The sequence below is a fragment of the Coturnix japonica genome, chromosome 1 (assembly GCF_054131305.1).
Source record: "Coturnix japonica strain WE chromosome 1, WE-NBRP24, whole genome shotgun sequence".
In the NCBI taxonomy this organism is placed as follows: domain Eukaryota; kingdom Metazoa; phylum Chordata; class Aves; order Galliformes; family Phasianidae; genus Coturnix; species Coturnix japonica.
In genome coordinates, this window is record NC_140663.1 from 113,889,883 (window position 1) to 113,910,813 (window position 20,931).

The 20,931-nt window shown below is 38.8% G+C and overlaps 1 protein-coding gene across 5 annotated transcripts in view; it reads left to right on the plus strand.

Moving 5' to 3' along the window:
- The window catches only part of ARHGAP6 (Rho GTPase activating protein 6), a 281,961-nt gene that overhangs the window by 226,156 nt on the left and 34,874 nt on the right, over nucleotides 1-20,931 (plus strand). For all 5 annotated transcript variants that reach the window (XM_015887037.3, XM_015887055.3, XM_015887045.3 and 2 more), the window contains one exon: nucleotides 16,772-16,843. In XM_015887037.3, the coding sequence (XP_015742523.2) occupies nucleotides 16,772-16,843 (72 nt within the window). The remainder of the gene's footprint in view (nucleotides 1-16,771; nucleotides 16,844-20,931) is intronic.

The window sequence follows — 20,931 nt, forward strand, 5'->3', positions numbered from 1 at the left end:
TCAGTAATAAACAAGGGAAAATAGCGCACTGTTTACTCCACACACTTTGTCTTCTGCATCACTTTTAGTTTAAACACCATAACTACAAAAATGACTAGTAATGGTGTTTGTTGTGTCCAACTTAAGCCACTGGGGGTGGGACCACCTGGTCAAGGACAGAGACCTTCAGAGCAGATAACCTAAATCAGACCTATTCATGCTGGGATCCCCTGATACTCAGTTGAAAGAAAAAGGTTTTTCTTGCACTTAGTCATATCCAAAAGCATATATCTGACTATGTCAGATAGATCATTCCCTGTAAGTGTTTTCTTTTAGCTCTCTATTGGCTCTGAACGAAGGCAGGCGTCTTCCAAATCAAATAAAGTGAATCATAGCCATGTTTTCCTAAAGAAAGTAGTCTTACAACTTTCCTAAAGTTGTAGAGAGCAGTGAGGTTGCCTCTTGGGTTCCTCTTCTCCATACTAGACAGTCCAAGTGTCCTCAACCTCTCCTCACAGGACATGCTTTCCAGACTTGTTACCATCTTTGCTGTCATCCTCTGTACATTTTCCAGTAATTTAGCACCCTTTTTTTGTTGCGGATTGCAGAACTGCACACAATACTCAACATGAGGCTGCACTAAATATTAGTTCCAGATTACCTGATTTAGTGGTTCACAACCCTGCCTATGGCAGGGGGATTGGAACTAGATGGTGTTTCATGTCCTTTCTAAACCAAGCCATTCTGTGATAGTATGAGAATCACCTTTTTGACCAGCTGGCTGTTCTGCATTTAATGCCCCCTTGGCTTCCAGGGAACACTGCTGTTGGATGCTGAGCCTGCTGTCACCAGCATGTCCAGATTCCTTTCTACTGGACTTCTCCCTAGTCAGTCATCTCCTAGTCTGTACCTGTGTCAGGTATTTCTCTATCCCAGGTGCAGAAATGAATGCTTAACTTTGTTAAACTTTGTGACAGTGCTGATTGCCTGTTGCTGCAGTGTATGTAGATTCCTCTGCAAGGCTTCTCATCCCTCCAAAGTCAACAGCACCCCAAAGTTTTGTCCTAGGAATGCATTCCACACCTGCATTCAGGTAACTGATAAAAATGTAGGTTGTAGAATACTTCAGTTTAGACCCTTTGTGGAGACAATTTAGGTGTCCTCTTTATGTTCCCATCAGTCCTGAATGGTGTAGAGTGCAAAACTACGTTAAGAGGGGAGAGGTAGCCATCCAGTTGATTTGCTAATGTCGCAGGGTGGTGCAAATGGAAATTTTCAACAGTGTAAAACTTGCTCAGTCATTCCAGGCATGCAGGAGTACAAGTAACATAAAACTCAGACACAGCTATTTGTATCCCAAGTTAAAACCGGACTGAAGGTCGTTAAAGGTTTTCTGTAAAAACAAAGAAAAGCAAACCAATCAAACAATCAAAACGCAGAAACAATAACTATAACAAACAAAGAAAAGGTGATGTGTTGGGCCAAGTTACAGGAAGAACTTGTATAGTATGTTTGAGAGAGTTGAGGGAGCTGTCTAGGACTGGAGAGATCCATGTATAGAAAGATGCGCTCTACAGCTCTCTTCTGATTGAGCGAATGTTGTCTGAAAACATTCAGGAGCAGAGGTTAGTAGAATAATCTCTATACTAGAAAACATAGAGCATTTAAAATGTTGGGATTCTTTGAGGTTCTTTGACTGTTCTTCAAAAGCTACAAATGAATGACTCTAGAACAGGGCCAGCTGAGCATTTGCATTCTGCAAGCATTTGAGAAATTACTTCTACTGGCACAAGTACTGTGGAAAGTAAAACCCTGCTGTTCTTGGGTAACAAGCGTTTGTGCCAAGCATGCTTGCATGGAGCTTAAGTCTGAGTACAGAAGCATCTGCCTTATGTTTACAGTCGCAATAACATCATGTCATATCACTACTGATAGCTTCATAATGTTTCAGTTCTGCCATGCTTAGAAGGCCACTTTGTCATAGCAAGTGCAGTTAGCCTTTTAGGGCTCATCTGGACATTCGCACAGTAGGAGTGGAATGCATGCAATGTAATACCTGGTATGTAATTCCTCTGCTTGTAATTTGTAATGCAGCCATTACCCTTAATAAAACACACTACTAACATTTGTAACTTAAATATCCTGTGGTCACAGTAAGAGGACCATTTCTGACATGAGTTTTAACTGGCATGTTACTTTAAATATGTAAGGTTGGACTTTGGTAAGCAATTAGAATGATTTAAAAAACAATGACTCTTTGTGAGTTTGTTTGTATGACAGAGCTACTTCAAATTTGGTTTTTTGTTCTCTTGCTTTTCTACCTCAAACCTGTCTTTCTTTTTCTGGAATAAATGTATTTTTCAGTTCCATGGCTGGCCTCTCTCTGCCAGTGATAACTATGCCATAAATCATTCACACTCTCTCAAGGTTAATGCGTTAATTTGAAGGGTTAACAGTTCCAAGCAGAGCATTAGTTTCTGCACAAATGCAGTTATTTCATGGAATATTTTTAATTTGATGTCTAATGTTCTAAATAAATTTGTGCTGCAACTTATTTGCAATCACTGTTTAGAATATACTATGCCTTTCTTGTTTCAAGAAAGTTGAATCTCTTGCTAGTAGAAGAAAGGAAAGAAGGCAATGCAGTTCACTTTGTGTATGTGCTTATGTCTTTCTGACTTTCCATTTCTGTGTGTATTTTTTTGCCCCTAGAGAGAAAAAGGAACATTTTAAAGCATGTCTACACAAGAAAACAACAACTTTGTAACTCAAGTCTTATATCTTTTTTTTTCACAATAAAGCAAGTATGAAAAAGGAAGATAACTTTTTTCCTTCCCTTTGTTCATAAGCTCCAGGTACCTCTTGTGCTGAGAAAGTAATGAATGAGGTTTGTTTGGAGCAATTTCCACAACAGGTATTTAGGAAATACTTCTACAATAACAATTTTCTTCACTGAGTCCCTGAGAGCCTCTTGTTGTTTGTATTTGTGAGCACTGGTAGGCATTGCTAGGGCCTTACAGTAAATGAGGAGTTAGGACATCAACCCTCACTTGACTCGGCAGGAGAGATTCAGGCTGGACATTAGGAAATATTACTTCTCAGGAAGGGTAGTCAAGCACAGGAATGGACTGCCCAGGGAGGTGGTGGAGTCACCAACCCTGGGGGTGTTCAAGGAATGACTGGGTGTTGTGTTGAGGGACATGGTTTAGTGGGAGCTATTAGTAATATAGGTGAATGGTTGGACTGGATGATCCTGTGGGTCTTTTCCAACCCTGGTGATTCCATGATTCTATGACTCCTCAAGCATTTGTCTCAGTTTTAAGGTACAATGTTAACCTCTCCAAATTAACTCAAATAGGATTTGGATGTTCTGGAGTCACAGCTGCAGTTTTCACCTCTCTTTATTCAAGAAAACGTGGTTACTGCTTATGTTCTTACCAGTCCCCAACAGGTTGTGTTGTCATCTTCGCAGCCTTGGAATGGGTCATGAGGTATTGTGGAAGCAAGGAGTACAGGAGGGGAAAAGGAACACTTGCTACTAATTCTGAGTATTGCTTAGGTAGGTGTATATATACCAGTGTAATATGTGTAACATAAATAGTTCATCTTTTTGGTTTAATCCTGCTTTTACTTTTGTACAGCAGAAGTGCCAGCAATAGCACTTGCTACCACAATGCTGCTCAGAGTCATATTAGGAGAAGCCCTTGCCCCACTGATGTTTGAACTGAAACATCCATTGAATACTATAGTAAGAATACCTGCTGAAGAAGTGGCTCTATTTGAAGCTATGCTTTTCTTATCTTTGTAATAGTTTGTATTGGATGTGTGGATCTGCCAGCATTAGCTTGCAGAGTTGAAGATGCTTCTCGTCCGTTCCTAATGTCCATTCTTAAGTGGATATCACCTTTGTAGTGACTGCTGAAGAAGTCACTGCTGGAGAAGGAGAAGATACTGAAAGGCCTCAGCACAACAAGGAGCTGGAAAGGGTTCTTATACTAAGGAAGTTGTAGGACTAGTCAGTTATGAGGCATTGCGCAGAGGTAGAGAAAAGCTCTGATGTAGAAAAGAAGAGTTCTCCTTTATTTTTCAAAAAAGGGAAAAGAAAGGAAAAGTTATTCTTTTTTTTTTTTCTACGAAAGTTCGGAAATGCTGCCTTAACATGGATAGAGTAGAATTTGAGTCAGCAAGGGATATATATTATCTAGGTTGTACATAAGCCTTCACAGAATCTCACTCTTTTTGTGATGTTTTTGGTCCTATCTTTTTAAATCATTTCAGGACAGAATTTCAAATGTGATAAAGTGGGCAGAGGATCTGTTTCATGTGACCAGTTCAGAGGTTGTACAGGCAAGGACCTCAGATGTATATTTTCATTTTTCACATGTCATTTTTTCTTACACTTAATACTAACAAATCCCAGTGCTAACCCACGTTTTAGTAGAGTACTGCTATGTGATCGAGCTTCGTTTTTTGTAGGAAGACTTAGTACAAGAGTTAAGGCCCAAACCTTCAAAATAATGCCATAAATTATCTTTATTCCAATCTCATCTTCAAAATATCAGATTGATATGTCTTGAATTGAACTTTGATATTATATTTTCACCCAGAATTGTTAACAGATCAGATGCAATAGATTGCAAGACTTGCAGTAGGCTGGATGAAGGCCAGAACATAAATCTCTGATATATTATCTTGCTTTTTTTGGCTTGGGTCACAACCTTAATGCTAGGTTGATGTAGTATTTTTGTTTTAGAACATGCCACATTCCAAAGGATATTTATACTATGGTACAAGTGCTGTATACATTTTCTTTGTACCTTTGGGTTTATTATTTTAATGTTTCCCAAATGTTTTGGAGGGAGAATCTGAAGATGAGCCACAGAATTGTCTTCATTTCCCAGATCTGAAAATAAACTTGCCATCCAGCTATTTTAGCCAGCATAAGAAGTGTAATCAAAGAAATTAATTGCCTTTACGAAGAAGACTGTTTACTGTATTGTTGCCACCTATGACAAAAATGTACACGCACATTAATATTTATTGTTAAGAGCAACTAAGTCATACACAACAGCTCCAGTAATTCTAGGAAGTGTTCAACTTTCTGAGGTAATTTCTTTTTAGAGTTACTAGGTCAGCTGGAGAGAGAGAAGGTGATGCTTAATTTTAGTGGCTAGCTAGCATTTGTCAAATCGAGTTCTCGGTTCATTTAGTTTGTTATAATTATAATAAATATGATGCCATATTGTCCTTGGAAACTTAAATACAGTTCCAATCATTTAAGGAAAGATTATTGCTTGTGCTGTTTTAGCATGTACTGTTGGACATTATTGGATGTAGCCAATTTCACCAGGTGTGCAATGCTGTGCATCTGCTCCTATGAAGTGAGAATTAGGACTTCTTTCAGTAAGGTAAATTTGAAGTACATAATTATAGACTGAGTATTGAGGCACCTCTGTCTTTGAAATGAAACAAAACACAAGGAGTTAGGTTTTCTGAAATTTATTGTTCATTGGTGCACTTTATCCTCAATATGTTTCAGTTAAGCTCCAAATAAAAATGGGAATTCAGTTGTGTGTCCCCCACTTCTTGTTTATTTTGGCAGGGAGTAGAGTTTTGGATCATTTTTTTGCTTACTTGTCATTGTATTTCATTATCCATTTTCCTTAACACTGGAGTGAGTTTGATTTTTATCTGGACTTGCATTTTTGCAAGGGCTCCAAGCTGCTTGTTGTTTTTAATCATTGACCATGTTACATGCTGTCTATATAGTTATATCAGGAGAAAGCATCTAAGTAAACCGTAGCTGATGCTTCGGAGAGCTACAAGATTAGATGCTTTTGTGCTGGTATACAGTATGCCTTTTAAGTGAAGTAGCTTACTATTACCACTCTGCATGCCAACCTTTGCAGATGCTTCTCATATAATACTATCTCTAACATGGTGCCATGAGTCCATGCAGCATTTGTAAGATTTGCTTTCAATAAAGCAGTGTTCATAAAGGTTATATTAAAGACAAGCAAGAGTGCGAGCTAAATTCTGCTCTTTGACAATACATTAGTAAGTCTTCAATCTGGTTTATCATACTGCTCTTTCAAACCTGCTCAGAGCACTTGATGAAAGCTGTGCGTCTTGCTGACTTAGGATGGAAGTTATATTTTCTTTTTCACTTTTATTTTTCCCTGAAATCCCAGTCTTCCATCAAAAACAAACTTTTCTAAGAGTTGTTTTTTTCCTTGCAAGAAAAAGCACTGTCTCTCAGTTTGAAAAGAGAAAATAAAATTGACTTAATGTTTTGAGCTGGGAGAAGTCCCAGCTGCAGGACTGAGGCGTTTGAAGCAGTCAGCCTTGTAGTCTACTTCACAGGAGTTTGTCAAAGTGAAGGTAACAGAAGCTTTTCCAGACAGGGAAATATGCAAGCCAAAAGGCATTTTTATTTTATTTTCTCCTCCATGAAACGATATTTGTAGAAACTTCTTGCTATGGTGTTTTGGTTTTGTTTTGTTTTGTTTTTTCCCAGATTTGGCTATTTGCCACAGTTGAAAGGGAGAAAAAGAAAGTGAAATATATGAAGCTCGCAAGAACATAATTTTTCTACTAATAGAACAGAAGAAATAATGTATCTTCAAAACGTGAACTTCTTTAGTCATCTGTTCTGTTTTTAAACTTTGTTGTTAGGCAGCTGTTTTACGGAAGTATCAGTGTAACCCTCAGCAAATTGATTTCCACGATTCTCTTCTATGCCATACTAGGAGTGACATATCTGACAATGTCAGGAGCACAGCTCAGCCTATTTATTCAGTCAGGTAGAAACAGGTTAATTACAATTTTAAAAGCAAATTCTTAATTGTACGATACAAGGGAAAAAAAGATTTCTCAGTTTATTAGTCTCTGTTTAGGTGAACAGATGCTTTGATCAAGAAGCGGCATGCATTATAGTCAGTGCTATAGGAATACAGGAGTACAAAATACTGTGATCAACTTTTCCATATGCAGAGGTTATAAAACAGTTGTTGATGACAGAATCCTGACAGGAGGTTTTCTGTATTAGGGTAGGGTAATCCTAACAGCTTGTGTTGTTATTTGGATCCTGACTTGTATAGGCTTAGGGTAGAACTCTTATAAATTCAAAGCCAGAGACTGCTGCGTGCATGCATTTGAAATATGTAAAGTCCAATTGAGTCTAGATATTACTTCAGAGATATTAAAAAATTCCTGTCTAATGTAATTTCCTAAATAGTACATTCAAAATTGCTAATGACTAAAAGTATGTACAAGTGCAGCTCAGAAAGTAATGCCTCCTATTTTATTATATTGGCCCGCAATATCAGAGGTGGATGTTGGTGGTATGGCAGTAAAGGCAGAACCTTGCCAACAATGCCCCATTTCATTTTGTTGCTGTGTGACAGAAGGCAGCAGAGGGGCACTCTGACACAATGGCATCTGAGATGAAAGTGTGGATGAAGTGAAAGGGTGTCAATGAATTTCTCCATGCAGAAAAAAATGGTACCCACTGACAATTGCTGAATGTTTCTGGAGACCAAAAAGTGGATGGGAGCACAGTGAGGGGTGGGTGGTGCATTTCAGTAGTACTGACAGTGACAGCAGGTCACTTGCACTGGTGCAGACTGTTACGAGTATGGCATGATGACTGTTGTTCATCACTGGCAAAAATACATAGCTACTGGTCATGACTATGTTGAAGAAAAGTGTTCTGTAGATGAGAATTTATCAGGCTGTGTTGTTCTGTTCTTTGTAGCAGTTGTAGTTTACATGGAAATAAATAGGAGGCATTACTTTTGGAGCACCCTACATATAAATTCATGCAGCATTTTGTTAATATATTATTATGACCTATGAAAAAAACTCAGTTTGCATTTTAAAATGTTAGTCATTAACATTGAAAAAGTTCAAACATGGCCTATGTAAAACAATTTAGGAACATATATATATATACATATATGCATATGTAAAAGCTGTAAAACACATTGTTTGGAAAATTGGTTTCATTTAATTCTTCATTTCTTTTCTAAATCTCTGCAAGAACACTTAGTGTAACAGAGTATTCTTGATGATGTTCTGGCAGATGTGTCTTAGAACTTACTGTAGTTCTTTGTTTCTGAAAACTCAGCTAGACTGTTCTTATTTTGCAAATAGTCCGCATCAGGGTATGGTGATTCTGCTGAAGCTTCTAACTGAAGCTTTATCAGGAATACTGGCATTAGAACTTACTAATCCTCATGTTCAACTTGACTTTTTTAGAGGTTTGCTTTAACATGTATGTTCTTCTGATATGAATCTTCTGAAATTTTCTGTTGAATATCAGATTTATTTCTATTATGCATATTGCTGTTTTCAAAAGTGCATCAGAGAGGTGTATCTCATGAAGATTTCATGATTTGCTTTAGGTAGAAGAGTTAGTTTCTCAAGTTTTTGCAAATGTGTGGTTTCAGTGTAGCTGTGGTTGGTGCCAGAAGTCTAAGTTATGTCTCTCAATGCTGATTAGGAAAGGTAAAAGGAGTACTTACAGATTTACAAAATCAGAGCTCTGGTACAATGTGCATCTTTGCATTTTTTTCCTTTCTTTTCTACTTCTCTCCTTTCTTAGGGGATTAATGTGGTATGAGATGAGCACTGCCTGTAACTTTGTAGAATCAACTTTTATACCGAAGAGGCTTTCTGGGGATCTAACAGAGACTCAATCTCCTGCTGAACATTTTGAAGACTAGATTAGTCTGTGTGGCTTTATTTCTGTGCAGGAAGTCAACATAAGTGTCTGCAGATCTCATGCTTTTATCCTTATGATATACATTGTAAACACTTGCCTCTGTTTATCAATTAAAAAGTAGAAAGCAAGGTGATCGATGCTACAGATAAAGAGGTCAAGTGATAATTACAATAAGATATTGATAGAAAGAAGATGTGCTGTTAAATTTTCAAACAGTTAGCATCTCAATTATTGTGGCCAGCAGCCTGTCCAGTGAGAGACCTGTTTCTGTCTTTCCCTTTGTTGCACTAAAGGTTACTCTCATTTCATGTCTCTAAACTGTCATTTTATTGATAAAACTAAGGGGCCCTGTAGGGACACAACTTTCTTTTGAAGTAGGTGAGGATTCCAGCAGTTCTGTGTTCACTGGCAATTTATGAATATTTTCTAGAAAAATAGTTTCATTTATATGCCTCTAGAGCTGAATTCTTGCTATTACATAGTAATGAAGTGATGTATAATGCAAGGTTTAAACTTCTGTCAGTTACATCATTTAAGCCTGCGTGTTCACGTGCTATATTTCCTCTATGTTTCATTTTAATAATCAGTAGTGCAGTAGCCCGAGGGACTATTACACATACAGAGTTACCTATATAAATCGTTCTCTGAAGAGAATACACTGAAAACAGATTACTGAAGAGCATAATGGGTTGAGGAGGAAGAACAGAAAAGCACGTGTTTCAAGAAAAGCAAATGTTTCAAGATATGTTTAGTTGTTGTACTGAGGGACAGGGTTCAGTGGGAAATATTGGTGGTAGGTGAACATTTGGACTGGATGATCTTAGAGGTCTTTTCCAGCCTTGTTGATTCTATGATTCTATGTTTTTGCCTAGTGGTTTTCAGTTCCTTCAGTTAGCTGCCAGTTGCCAAGCACAAAAGAGTGCTAATTTAAAACGAAGTGAACTAAAGAGAGCAACCAGAGAAGCAGGGAGGTAGTCCAAGTGTTACGAATCCGTATAATAACCTGCATTGCTAAGGGAATGTGTGTGCAGTGCCAAGGACAGGTTGCAGGGAGACAGAGAGCGATGGGAAATACCTGCAGGCTCAGCCTTTCCGTTTTCATAGCTCAGGATGTTCCAAAGCCTTTCGCTCCATGTCCTCTCGTTGGAAATGTTTACCTTCCGCCTGTGCTGCAGTTGGCAGCACTCTGTGAGTTACTGCGTGGGGACAGCACACGCTAATCTAAATAAGTATTTCATGATGGACGTTTATAGGCACAAGAATGCCTAAGTAAAACCATCACACTGCTCTTCAGTAGAGCAGCTCCATGTGCACGTCCAGAAGGAAATTCAAGTCATGTAGTTCCCAAAGAAATGATTGCAACTGCAAGTGCAGTGCAACGAGGAAAGAAAGAAGTATTCTTTCTTGTGCTGTATCAAGTTTTAGCAATACTTTCTGCTTGCAGAGATTATTGCTTTCAATGCTGCGCAGGTAGGAGAGTATGTAGCTTGACATTCGTTTCACCCACAGAGTGCAGGAGGCTGGAACTTAGGAAATGAGTTGCTCATAATGAGTGAGCCAACAAGGAAGTCTTCTGGAGAGGTCAGATGTGGCACTTTGGAATGCCAGTGGTGGTGGTTTTCAAGGCAGAGTGGATTGAGCTTTTACGGAGTACATTTTATTGTGTTTTAACTACATGTAGCAACAACAACAAAAAATTACTAAGAGCTATTAAAGGAAAATGAGCTTGCTTGAAGCAGGGAGATTGGACTAGGTGATCCCAAGTGGTCCTTTCCAACTTCAACAATTCTGTGATTCTGTGAATGTAGCTACTAAGAAGTATTTTTACTGAATTACAATAATGGGATTTTTATCCATTTCTGTTTTCATAACTGAGCTATAGGTATAATATTCCTCTGTCACATAATTCCTTTCTTTATACTGTATGAAAATAACCCATCATTGTAGAACCTGACACATTTTCTTCCCTAAATGGACAAGAAACACAATTCTCGTATGCAAAGAAGGACACCAATAAAAGAGGAAATAGATGGGGAGCAGGTGTTCTTAAGTCAGTAGTCGTGTAAACAACAGAAGATACATCAAAAATACAGAAAGCTACATTCAAGTCTTCGTATGAATTATGTATAACAAAAAACAGTGTTGTTGTATGTAAGTAACATAAAAATAACGTCTCTCCATTTAGATAATCGATACCCTTTATTGTTTATAAACTTTATCTGTAACCCTTATAAATCCACAAGGGAAAAAAATATTAGTATATAAATAGAAATCTATAAGGAAAAGAAACATTGAAGAATTGTATTTTTGTTACTGGTTCACTTTAAGCTTATTGCCTAGACCAGACACTTTCCATCATTTAAAGTACAATACTCTAATAGGGTCAGAAAATAAAAACAATAATAATAAAAGCTGTTGTAGTTTTTAACTACATATTATTAAAAAAACAAACAAACAAACAGGAAAAAAAAAACAGGAAATGAAAGAAAATTAGGATAGGGCTTCATGCACAGTATAGTAGTTAATAAGTGGGATAGTGTGAAAATAGCAGTGAGGAGTTCCTGCTTGTTAGATCCAGCTGTGCCACTAACTGTATCACATTGAACAAATTCCATGCACCAGTCATGCTCATGCTCTGCAACACCTGGAGATAGGAAATAGTTGTATTGATTTCCATAACTTTCCAGAAATGAGTAAAGTAATGCTGGCAGTAAATAGTAGTAATGGGATTCAGTCTGCACTATCTGATTTATATTTGATGTTGGTAGGTGATCTTGCATGGAGCAGCGGAGCAATGTGTTGTTAAAAAAACGTCATTCTTTTTCTGTTCTTTATTTTTCCACATTTAAAAATGAGGTTTGTATATCCACTACATGAAAATGTCTTCTTACCTAGTTTATCTACTCATATAGACTGAAATTTGGGTCCTGAAGTGGACTGTACAGAACCTGGAGCCTGTAACTGAAAGTTAAAAAGCAGTAGGCTTAACACTGTGGATGAATTTCAACCTCAAACCAAAAATTTTCAAAAATAATAAGAAGTCGGACTCCTCAGTTCCTCAGTTCTTGTCTGAAGTTGGTGTATCCTTGCAAATACTTCTGTGTTCTGTAGGCTTTGGTTCACTGACAAAGTCTTAAATAGATGACCTAATTTTTCAAATAGAAAAGTCTCTGGCATTAAGTGAACCTGAAAGTTCTCACCACTTTGGAAAAACAGGTCACATAGCAATTTAATATTCACTCAAGAGTTTCATTCTAGGCTTGCTTTTTTTTAAATATTCATCAGGTTAGTCTTAATACATACCGGCCCAGAGAGTGATGCATGCATTGTAGTGTAAAATGCAGTCAACATATAAATTAGTAAGTACTGGACAAACCGAGTTCATTTCTGAAACAACTGATGCATGGAGCTGCCTGGGCAGATGTTTTTCAGGAAAGTCAGAGTGGGTTAACAGAGAGAAAAAAATGTCTGCTTCCTTCAATTTGTCATTTCCTTGCCTTTTAACAAGAAGATAAGGCTTTTGACTTCTCTTGTCTTGCTAATATTATTGAGTGGAATCTATTAAGACAGCCCTATCTTACTGATCTATAGAAAGAAGACATTAAGTGATGATTACATGCACACAAGGCTAGATAAATCAGCTGGATTAATAACATTTATCAATTTGGGCTTTAAACATTCTCAAACCACAAATGAGCATAGCAGGTCATATGTAATAGCACTTTGGACTGACACAGTACTACTTTGCATAAATATTTGCTAATTAATTTCTAAATGTACAGTAGGTATTAAGCATGGCTAATGGTTTGTTTGTTACCAAGAACGTTTGGATATTAATTATATTTTCAAAACACAGTACAGATAGTAAGTGCTAAGTGTTATTAATTGGGTTTCTTTCAATATTTAAAACTGCTGCAGTTGCACTAATCCTTCAGTACACTGTAAGTATTTCAGCAGTGCTCATGTCTGACGTAACCTAAATCAACAATCATTTCAATACTTATTTGTTTTTACACAATATAGATTATAATTAATCATGTCTTTTGCTGGGGTTGAAAGGAGAACTAGAACTGACCTCGAAACTCTTGTCAGGTCTCTTAAGCTTTAGCATTTCACTGAGACTCCTGTCAGTCTTATGTGTTGAACTCTGTGGAATGGGGTAAACCTTAAATGTAAATGATTGTGGTTCCACTGACTTCAATGAATGTGCATCCTTTGTTCAAGTTAAGTATGTCCCTTCTATCATTCTACCATCTTTCATTGTCTTAGTTCATTCCTGCACAGAACAGACTTGCCCAGAAAAGCTGTGGGTGCCTCATTCCTGGCAGCATTCAAGCCCAGGCTGAATGGAGCCCTGAGCACATGATCTGGTGGGTGGCAGCCCTGCCTATGGCAGTGGGAGTTGGAGTCCGATGATCAGTAAGATCCCTTCCATCCTAAGCTGTTCTATGATTCTTTGGTTTTCTGTATTTTCTGTCTTGTCTATCTCTAGAACTTTATCCTGTTTCTTACATTCATGCTTGGTCATGCTCGACCAGCCTGGTAGCCTTCTTTGATGTTGTCACTGGCTGATGGATAGGGGGAGAATGGTGGATGTAGTCTACCTTGATTTCAGCAAGGCATTTGATACTGTCTTGCATGACATCCTTATAACAAAGCTGAGGGACAGATGAGTGGACAGTGAGGAGGGTTGAGAACTGGCTGACTGGAAGAGCACAGAGGGTCATCACTGGCAGTGCAGAGTCCAGTTGGAGACCTGTGACTAGCAGTGTCCCCCAGGAGTCAGTGCTGGGTCCGGTCTTGTTCAACATCTTAATCAGTGACCTTGATGAGGGGATAGTGGCCACCCTCAGCAAGTTTGCTGATGATGCGAAGTTGGGAGGATTGGCTGACATGCCTGAAGGCTGTGCTGCCATTCAGTGAGACCTGGACAGGCTGGAGAGCTGGGAGGTAAGAAACTGGATGAGGTTTAACAAAAGCAAGGGTAGAGTCTTACACCTAGGGAGGAATAAGTGCAAGCACCAGTACAGGTTTGGGGATGACCTGCTGGAGAGGAGCTCTGCTGAGAGGGACCTGGGTGTCCTGGTGGACGACAGGTTGGCCATGAGCCAGCAGTGTGCCCTTGTAGCCAAAAAGGCCAATGGCATACTGGGGTGCGTTAAGAAGAGTGTGTCCAGCAGGTCGAGGGAGGTGATCCTCCCCCTCCACTCTGCCCTGGTAAGGCCTCATCCAGAGTACTGTGTCCAGTTCTGGGCTCCCCTGTACAAAAAAGACAAGGATCTCTTGGAAAGAGTCCAACCAGAGGACTACAAAGATGGTGAAGGGCCTGGAGCGTTTCCCCTATGAAGAAAGGCTAAGTGAACTGGGTCTGTTTAGCCTTGAGAAAAGAAGACGAGAGGGGACCTGATCCAAGTCTATAAATGCCTAAAGTGTGGGAGGCAAGGTGGTGAGGCCAGACTCTTTTCAGCAGTGTGTGGAGACAGAACAAGGGGAAACGGCAAGAAACAAGCATAGGAAGTTCTGGGTGAATGTGGACAAGAACTTCTTTACAGTGAGGGTGACGGAGCACTGGAACAGGCTGCCCAGGGAGGTGGTGGAGTCTCCTTCTTTGGAGATATTCAAGACCTGCCTGGACGCCTACCTGTGTGACCTGGTGTAGGGAACCTGCTTTGGCAGGGGGTTGGACTTGATGATCTCTGGAGGTCTCTTCCAATCCCTATGATTCTGTGATTCTGTGATTCCTCTGCACCTGATCACCACTACGCAAAAATCCAAGATTTGAAGAGACAAACGTGCAAATGTTCTCTCAACCAATCTTTTACTGATAATATCTTCACAGTTGGAGTTCAAAGAATCACTCATTAAGAACAAGGTTCACAAGAAATCATTGATAGTTTGGCCCTAGAAGTCACTAGCTTGTTTTCCATTTGAATATGAAAGTGTAATTTGTTTCTCTCTTTCAAACAAATAACATGTTTCTGGTATTTCTGTTGTATTTGACTATGCAGCACTAAAACGCTTCAGAAGCTGCAGTTCTGTAACCATATTATAAAATCAGTATTTTTGAGATGCAGTTTTAACTTTTGTTTTTCTTTTTACATCTAAGTGGAATCTTCAGTGGAATATCAGAATATCAATATACAGGTACTTGGAGCATAAAGGTTCTAAGACTCCAAGGAAATGTAAGTCATTTGTCAAAAGGCTACTATGAAGCAGTAATCTGAATTTATAGGATGAAAAATAATATAAAAAATAACTCATAATAAATAAAGCCAGGACACCATGGTAGTAGAGAACGCAATGAAAGTAAGCAATACTTTTAGTTTTATGTAAGCAGGCTACTGACTGTTCATATTGCCAAGAGGTAATAGAGGATTTTTTGTAATAAACTCAGTATTATGAACTGGGGATGTCAGAAGGTGTGAAAAGACTGGGTATATTAATCAATCAGAGTATGACTTTGAGTTATGAACTTGTCATGTGGATATGAAAAAGGAAATTCTAATCATAGACCATATCGGGCAATAAATTACCACCTTTATATTGCCAAAATCTCATTTAAAATTCCATATGAGCTTTATTGAGCCTTATTTCAGAAGGGTGAATTCTCAGTGGAGCAGGTGCAGAAAAAGCAGTTTTAACATAACATGCGATTGAGAATCTACATCAGGAGGCAGAAAATGAGTATTATAATTGATCGGCTGCTGGGAGTAAATATGCTTGCTGTCCCTAAGTAAATGCAGAATTCAAAACTGAAGTGGATTTGATTGAACAAAAGTTGCAAAAAACAAAAAGAAATTTTAATTTTAAAGTAAAAGCCCTGCATTCATAAATGGACTGTGAAAAGGGCAGAATTTGTCTGCTAAGTAATGTTCAATAGGAGTTGTGGGAAAACTATGAGGAAATGGCTTGTATTCTCCCGTGGCTAATTGCAAAGATGGGAGTTAATCCATGGAGATCCACTTCAGCTTTTTGTGGTCTTTTCCCTGCTGTGAAAGACCACTTAAGCCATTGGCTTACACAAACAGAACAACATGTTGAGGCAGATTATTTTGTGTCCTTACCATAAAAGTGCAGCACAGCTCATTTTTGTTTTTATGCCATATTGCAAAACCAGTGAAGCAAAGGTATGTATCCATTAACCTTTAGCTTTAGTGGTGTCTTTGTATTATTACGCATTAAAGCCTGTGTGAGACCTTTTATATTGCTTTAGAACTAAAAAAAAAAAAATTAAAAATTAAAAAGTACAAGTTAAAGCAGGTCTGTTTCTTAATCTCTTGTATTTGTTGAGACCTAACAGGATGTGTTTTTGTTGACTTTCATTATAAAAGATGCTGAAGGAAATAATGATAGCCAACTTTTTCACATAGTTCTTTCAAGAACAGACCTGCTAATGACATCAGCTACAGTCTTCAGTCCTTAACACCTTAGTGAAAACTTGGATGATGTATATGGTGTCAGAATAATTTCTCTAACACTAATCCAGCTGAACCAATCGGGACATGCCATACCCAATCTGCAAGCACACAGTGTGAATTCAGATCCAAAGGGTCATTTCGGGGTGGGCAGTTATCATCCAGCTAGTATGTCTGCTGTGCAGAATTCATCCTGGAAGTTAGTCTCCAGGAAATTATCTCCAAATATTGAACCTGTGGCTCCACACTTCCTCTCCAAAAACTACCTCCAGCTTCACAGCCTCCTCCATTCTTGTGTCTGTGGATGGGAGCTGATCAGTACCTTTTGAATTTATGTCACCTTCTCTCCGTTTGCTATCAGGAGTATCCAGCAATAGTCTCAATTGCTAAGTCCTCCTGACTAACTTCCCAGTCTGCACATGGGCTGTGTGACTATGTGTGCTGTGCCCAGCAGCATCGAGTGGGATGGACTTGGTCTTCCAGTGTGCTCTTTTGGGCTGAAGTGCTGAGACAATTGCAAGCCGTCGCAAAACAAACCCCTCATCCTTCCTGACTCGAATGCTGTGGCGTCTTACTTCATGTACATTCCGCTTATGCAACAGTTTGTTCAGCATTCTTTCTCTTCACACATTTCCTATTTTTTCTCTTACAGATGGGCAAAAGAGGAAGAAATCACTAAGAAAGAAACTGGACTCATTGGGGAAGGAGAAAAACAAAGACAAAGGTAAGACTGCATGAGTACGTATTAATTGATTGGATCTTAGTTTTACATTTAAGATTTCTTTAGTCTTAAATGTATGCTTTTTGAAACAGGGAAATGCTACCAAGCTGATGTATTGCCTACATATTCATCTCCAGGTGGAAAAATATGTCATATCCCTTTGTATTTGACATTTGAATAACCCCATCTTCTGAACTGAAAATTTATTTCCCAGGAGAAAATGAAGAGCTAAAGGGCTGTCTTTTCTTCCTCCCCATTTTCAGTGCAGAGTGCAGAGTGAAGTCAGGATAATATGATCCTGTTGTTTACCTCCATATACACTCTCCCTTTCAGTTCACAAAGCGTGTGAACCCGGCCCTGCCCAAAAGTAGTCAGTTGGTTTGTTTTTCTTTTTTTTAACCTTAGGAAAACAGTCATTGTTTAAAATGCATAAATGCCTCAGTGCTACTGATCAGTTGGGTCTTAATAGACTCCGTGTGACATGGATTATAGATATGATTGGACTTTCTTGTTTGGACACTAAGCAGCTTTATGGGCTGGGTCCTAATCCACAGGACTTGACCTGTAGTTTGCATTCATTTTAACCAAGTCCAGATGTTGAGAGCTGAAATGGGTTTTTCTGAAAGTGAAATTTTCTGCATGTTGTGCATCTAATTTTGTGTTCAGTCCTAGAGAAGTACTTCTGGAAAAGTGGTACTAAAATTCAGTATTAATAGCTCCATTTCAAAAATACATGAATTTGTAAGAAGAGAAGAGATATGGCTACCATGTTGTTAATAATAATAAAAATAATAATATATTATATATTGTTAACCTAATTTAATAGAACTTTGAGATTACAATGAGAAAAAATGGATGTCCCATATCAAAGTTACTTTAGGTGCTTGTTGGGAAGATAATGTTTTCCTTTTAATTTTTGTCTGTTAGATGAAATCGTACATGCAGTTACTCTTTTTTATTGGTTTTTAAATTGTCAATGGAAAATATTTGCATTAACCTTCTCTAAAACTGAAAGCCCTGATGAGTTTGTTTGGAGAAAAGACAATCGTCTCCTGTGTTGCATTGTGAATAACACATCTTTCATTAGTTATGAGAATAACTAATAACTCACCTTTAGAATGGATAGTTGAGGAAGTCGTCTAATGATCATAAATCCACTTTTGGCGAAAAATCTGTTCTGTTCTGCTCCTGTCCACACTTTACATTTGTTTGCAGGATAATCAATGTATCATTAGCTTGCTTCATTTCCATGTTTTCTAAATGTGCTTTGTTTTCTTTTGTTTTGTTTTGTTTTTCTTACCCATAGATCCTCACAGTGTTATAAAGTGCAAAGCAGCATAGTTCTATGTTAAACCTTCTGGGATGTTCACAGTGCGTTTGCCAGATACTGAAATTCATGGTAGTCTGTGCAGCATGCCTCGGCACTGGAAATGGCTAACCACTTCCTGTTTTGGTTTTTGGCCTTTTTAAAGTTCTTTCATCCACAAACATTTGATGTGCTGAGAGCTTTTATCTTTCCTCCTCTATGGGTAACACAGCTTCAGTAGTGTTTGACAGTTTCTGCTTCAAAGTATTTTGAGTCAGTATACATTTTAACTTTTTATCCTCACATTCGTTGTAGCAGCAGATTTTAGGGTTAATAAATCAGTACATCAGATGCCTAATTTTGTTGTTTCATCCAAACATGGTGGATTTTTGCACTTGCAGAACTTTGGTGTCTCTTTTCCTTTGGATCAGAGCTTTAAGGAGTGATAGCTACTTTTTGTGATGCATACAAATGATTATCCAGGAGTTGTTCTTTATTCCTCTGTTACCAAAGATCATTGTTGTTGTTGCTGTTGCTTTTTGTCTCTGCCTTGCATGATAGCATTTGTACTGCACTGAATGCTGATTCTAACTGAAATTTCTTCTTTTAAAATTTCTTTTAACTTCAGATCATTTCAACTCTCCTATGTTCCATTGCCTTATTCTTATGTATAGGTTGAATTCCAATATGTCTTTTGCTTTCTGAGATATATCACATATCTCCATGTATAAAATACTGTGGGAACATCCCTTGCAGGGAAAATACCCCAGCTCTGTTTGAATGAGAGAATCTGTTTCTATCCTTTGTCCAGGCCTTGTGAATTGACAGAAGTGTTGGGCTGGTCAATAAGAGTACAAAAGCCAGGAAGTCTAAAGGGATTATGTTCCCTAGCAGAGACAGCAGAGTATGAAGAAAATCATGCTATCTCTTGTTGCCATCAGCAAATATAAAGCAAAAAATGGTCAATGTGGCAGCAGCATTGGGCATACTGCATCTCAGTGTTTATTTCTAGTACACACTTCTGTGCCTTATTGGGTTATTAAGTATCATCTGCCCCACAGTTATTTGCTGAGCACACTCTTAATCTGTGACTGCAGAGTGGATAAGCCACCACAAAGGTCCTCACCTGCACCATGTAGGCAGCTAGCCAGGCGGGCTCGGTGAAAGACATCAGGGATACAGTAGCACCTGCATCTCCTGCCCTGCAACATGTGTTGGGACGCGTGTGTGCCAAGAACTGGGCTTCATGCAGGGCTTTCGGCAGGGTTGGAGGACAAGGCATAATGGGCAGGGATGCAGAGCTCATAAATTCAAAGGCACAGAGTTGCAGAGCTCTTAGGTAGTGAGCTGGCTTTTGCAAGAAAAATGCAAAGCCTCTCGTCTTTGTGCTGCTCGTCTTCATGTCTTGGCAGAGCTGTACCTGCTGCCCTGAACAATGGTCCCTATGTTGCCAGAGTCTGAGTTAGAGGTAACCTCTGTCCTTTTGTGTCACAGTAAGCTGCAAGTATTATCCTGATCTGTACCATGGTATTGTCTGTTTTATTTTTTTTTTAAAGCATTTCTACCGTTTATTTTATAAAGGGAATATCTTCCATTACTGGGCAACCAGTCCAAAACAAACACTTTGAGCTGTAGACGTGGGTGTGTGTGCACAAAAGGCCAGCACCACGCACTGTTCACCCTTGAGCATCCATGTGCCTTGTGCCTGTAAGGAGTGCCTGCTTCTCTTCCCTTTTCTTTTTCTCGATGACTGATCACACGGTACCATCCTCAGAGATGAGCTGTGAGAACAGGAAGGAAGACGTCAGTGTGGAAATGGGGAAGCTGATTTGCAGAATGTTTTTTATAGATGAGATGCAGCTGCCTTTATGCAAAGAGCATTCCACTCCCTTCACTTGATCATCATATTCAGAAGCACAGTTACTGCTGAAGAGTACACAAGTAATTCAAAATATGTGTTTCCTGAGGGAACCCACGTATCAGGGCAAACAGAGGTGTAGGGGCCATTTAGTTAGGATTCACCTGGAGTATGTGTCACCTGAAATGTATTTTTGAATGCATAGCTGTCTGAATATTAATCTTTACAAAAACCCAGCATTGTGGTTTGTCACCCACTGTGCTATCCTGTGTGTAATTTGCATCCAAAAATGAATGAGATGAGGGTGGTGCAAAGTGGGCCACAGTCCTGATTACTGGGGATGCACAACAGAGGCCTTGCTGTAAAGAGCACAAGGAGTGAGCCCTACATGCAGTTTATTTTGCTTGCAGTCATCTTTGTGTCTTCAGGTGCGGGCAGTTCCTGAAAAAGAGCAAAGTGGATTTTATACCTAGTTTTTCCTGATACTTTAGCACTGCCATATTCTTAAGTGCCCTGGGGCATGAACTTGTGGAATTACTCTGTCTATGGAGGTACAGCATCTCAGGCTGGTGCTGGAGACTGTTTTCCCTTACCCCACTCCATGAGGAGGCCATGCTTAAGGATGTGGCACTCATTTCTTATAGAACGGTTCTGAGATTTAATTACTTATATCGTAGGACTTATTCAAATCTGTGGAAACTTTACTCTCCCAACATCCCATTTTATTTAGATAGACCAGCTGATCATCCTGATTCCTAAGTGAGAGTCTCAGCAAGCTGTTATGCTTTTGAAGGCCAACAAAGACTCTAAAGTAGAATGGAATGCACCTTAAAAATGATTGATATATTTATTTTGTCGTTTTTGACAGGTACATCTGTCAAAATCTAAGTAGAAGGGGAAAAAAATCTGGAATAAGTGTTTTCATTT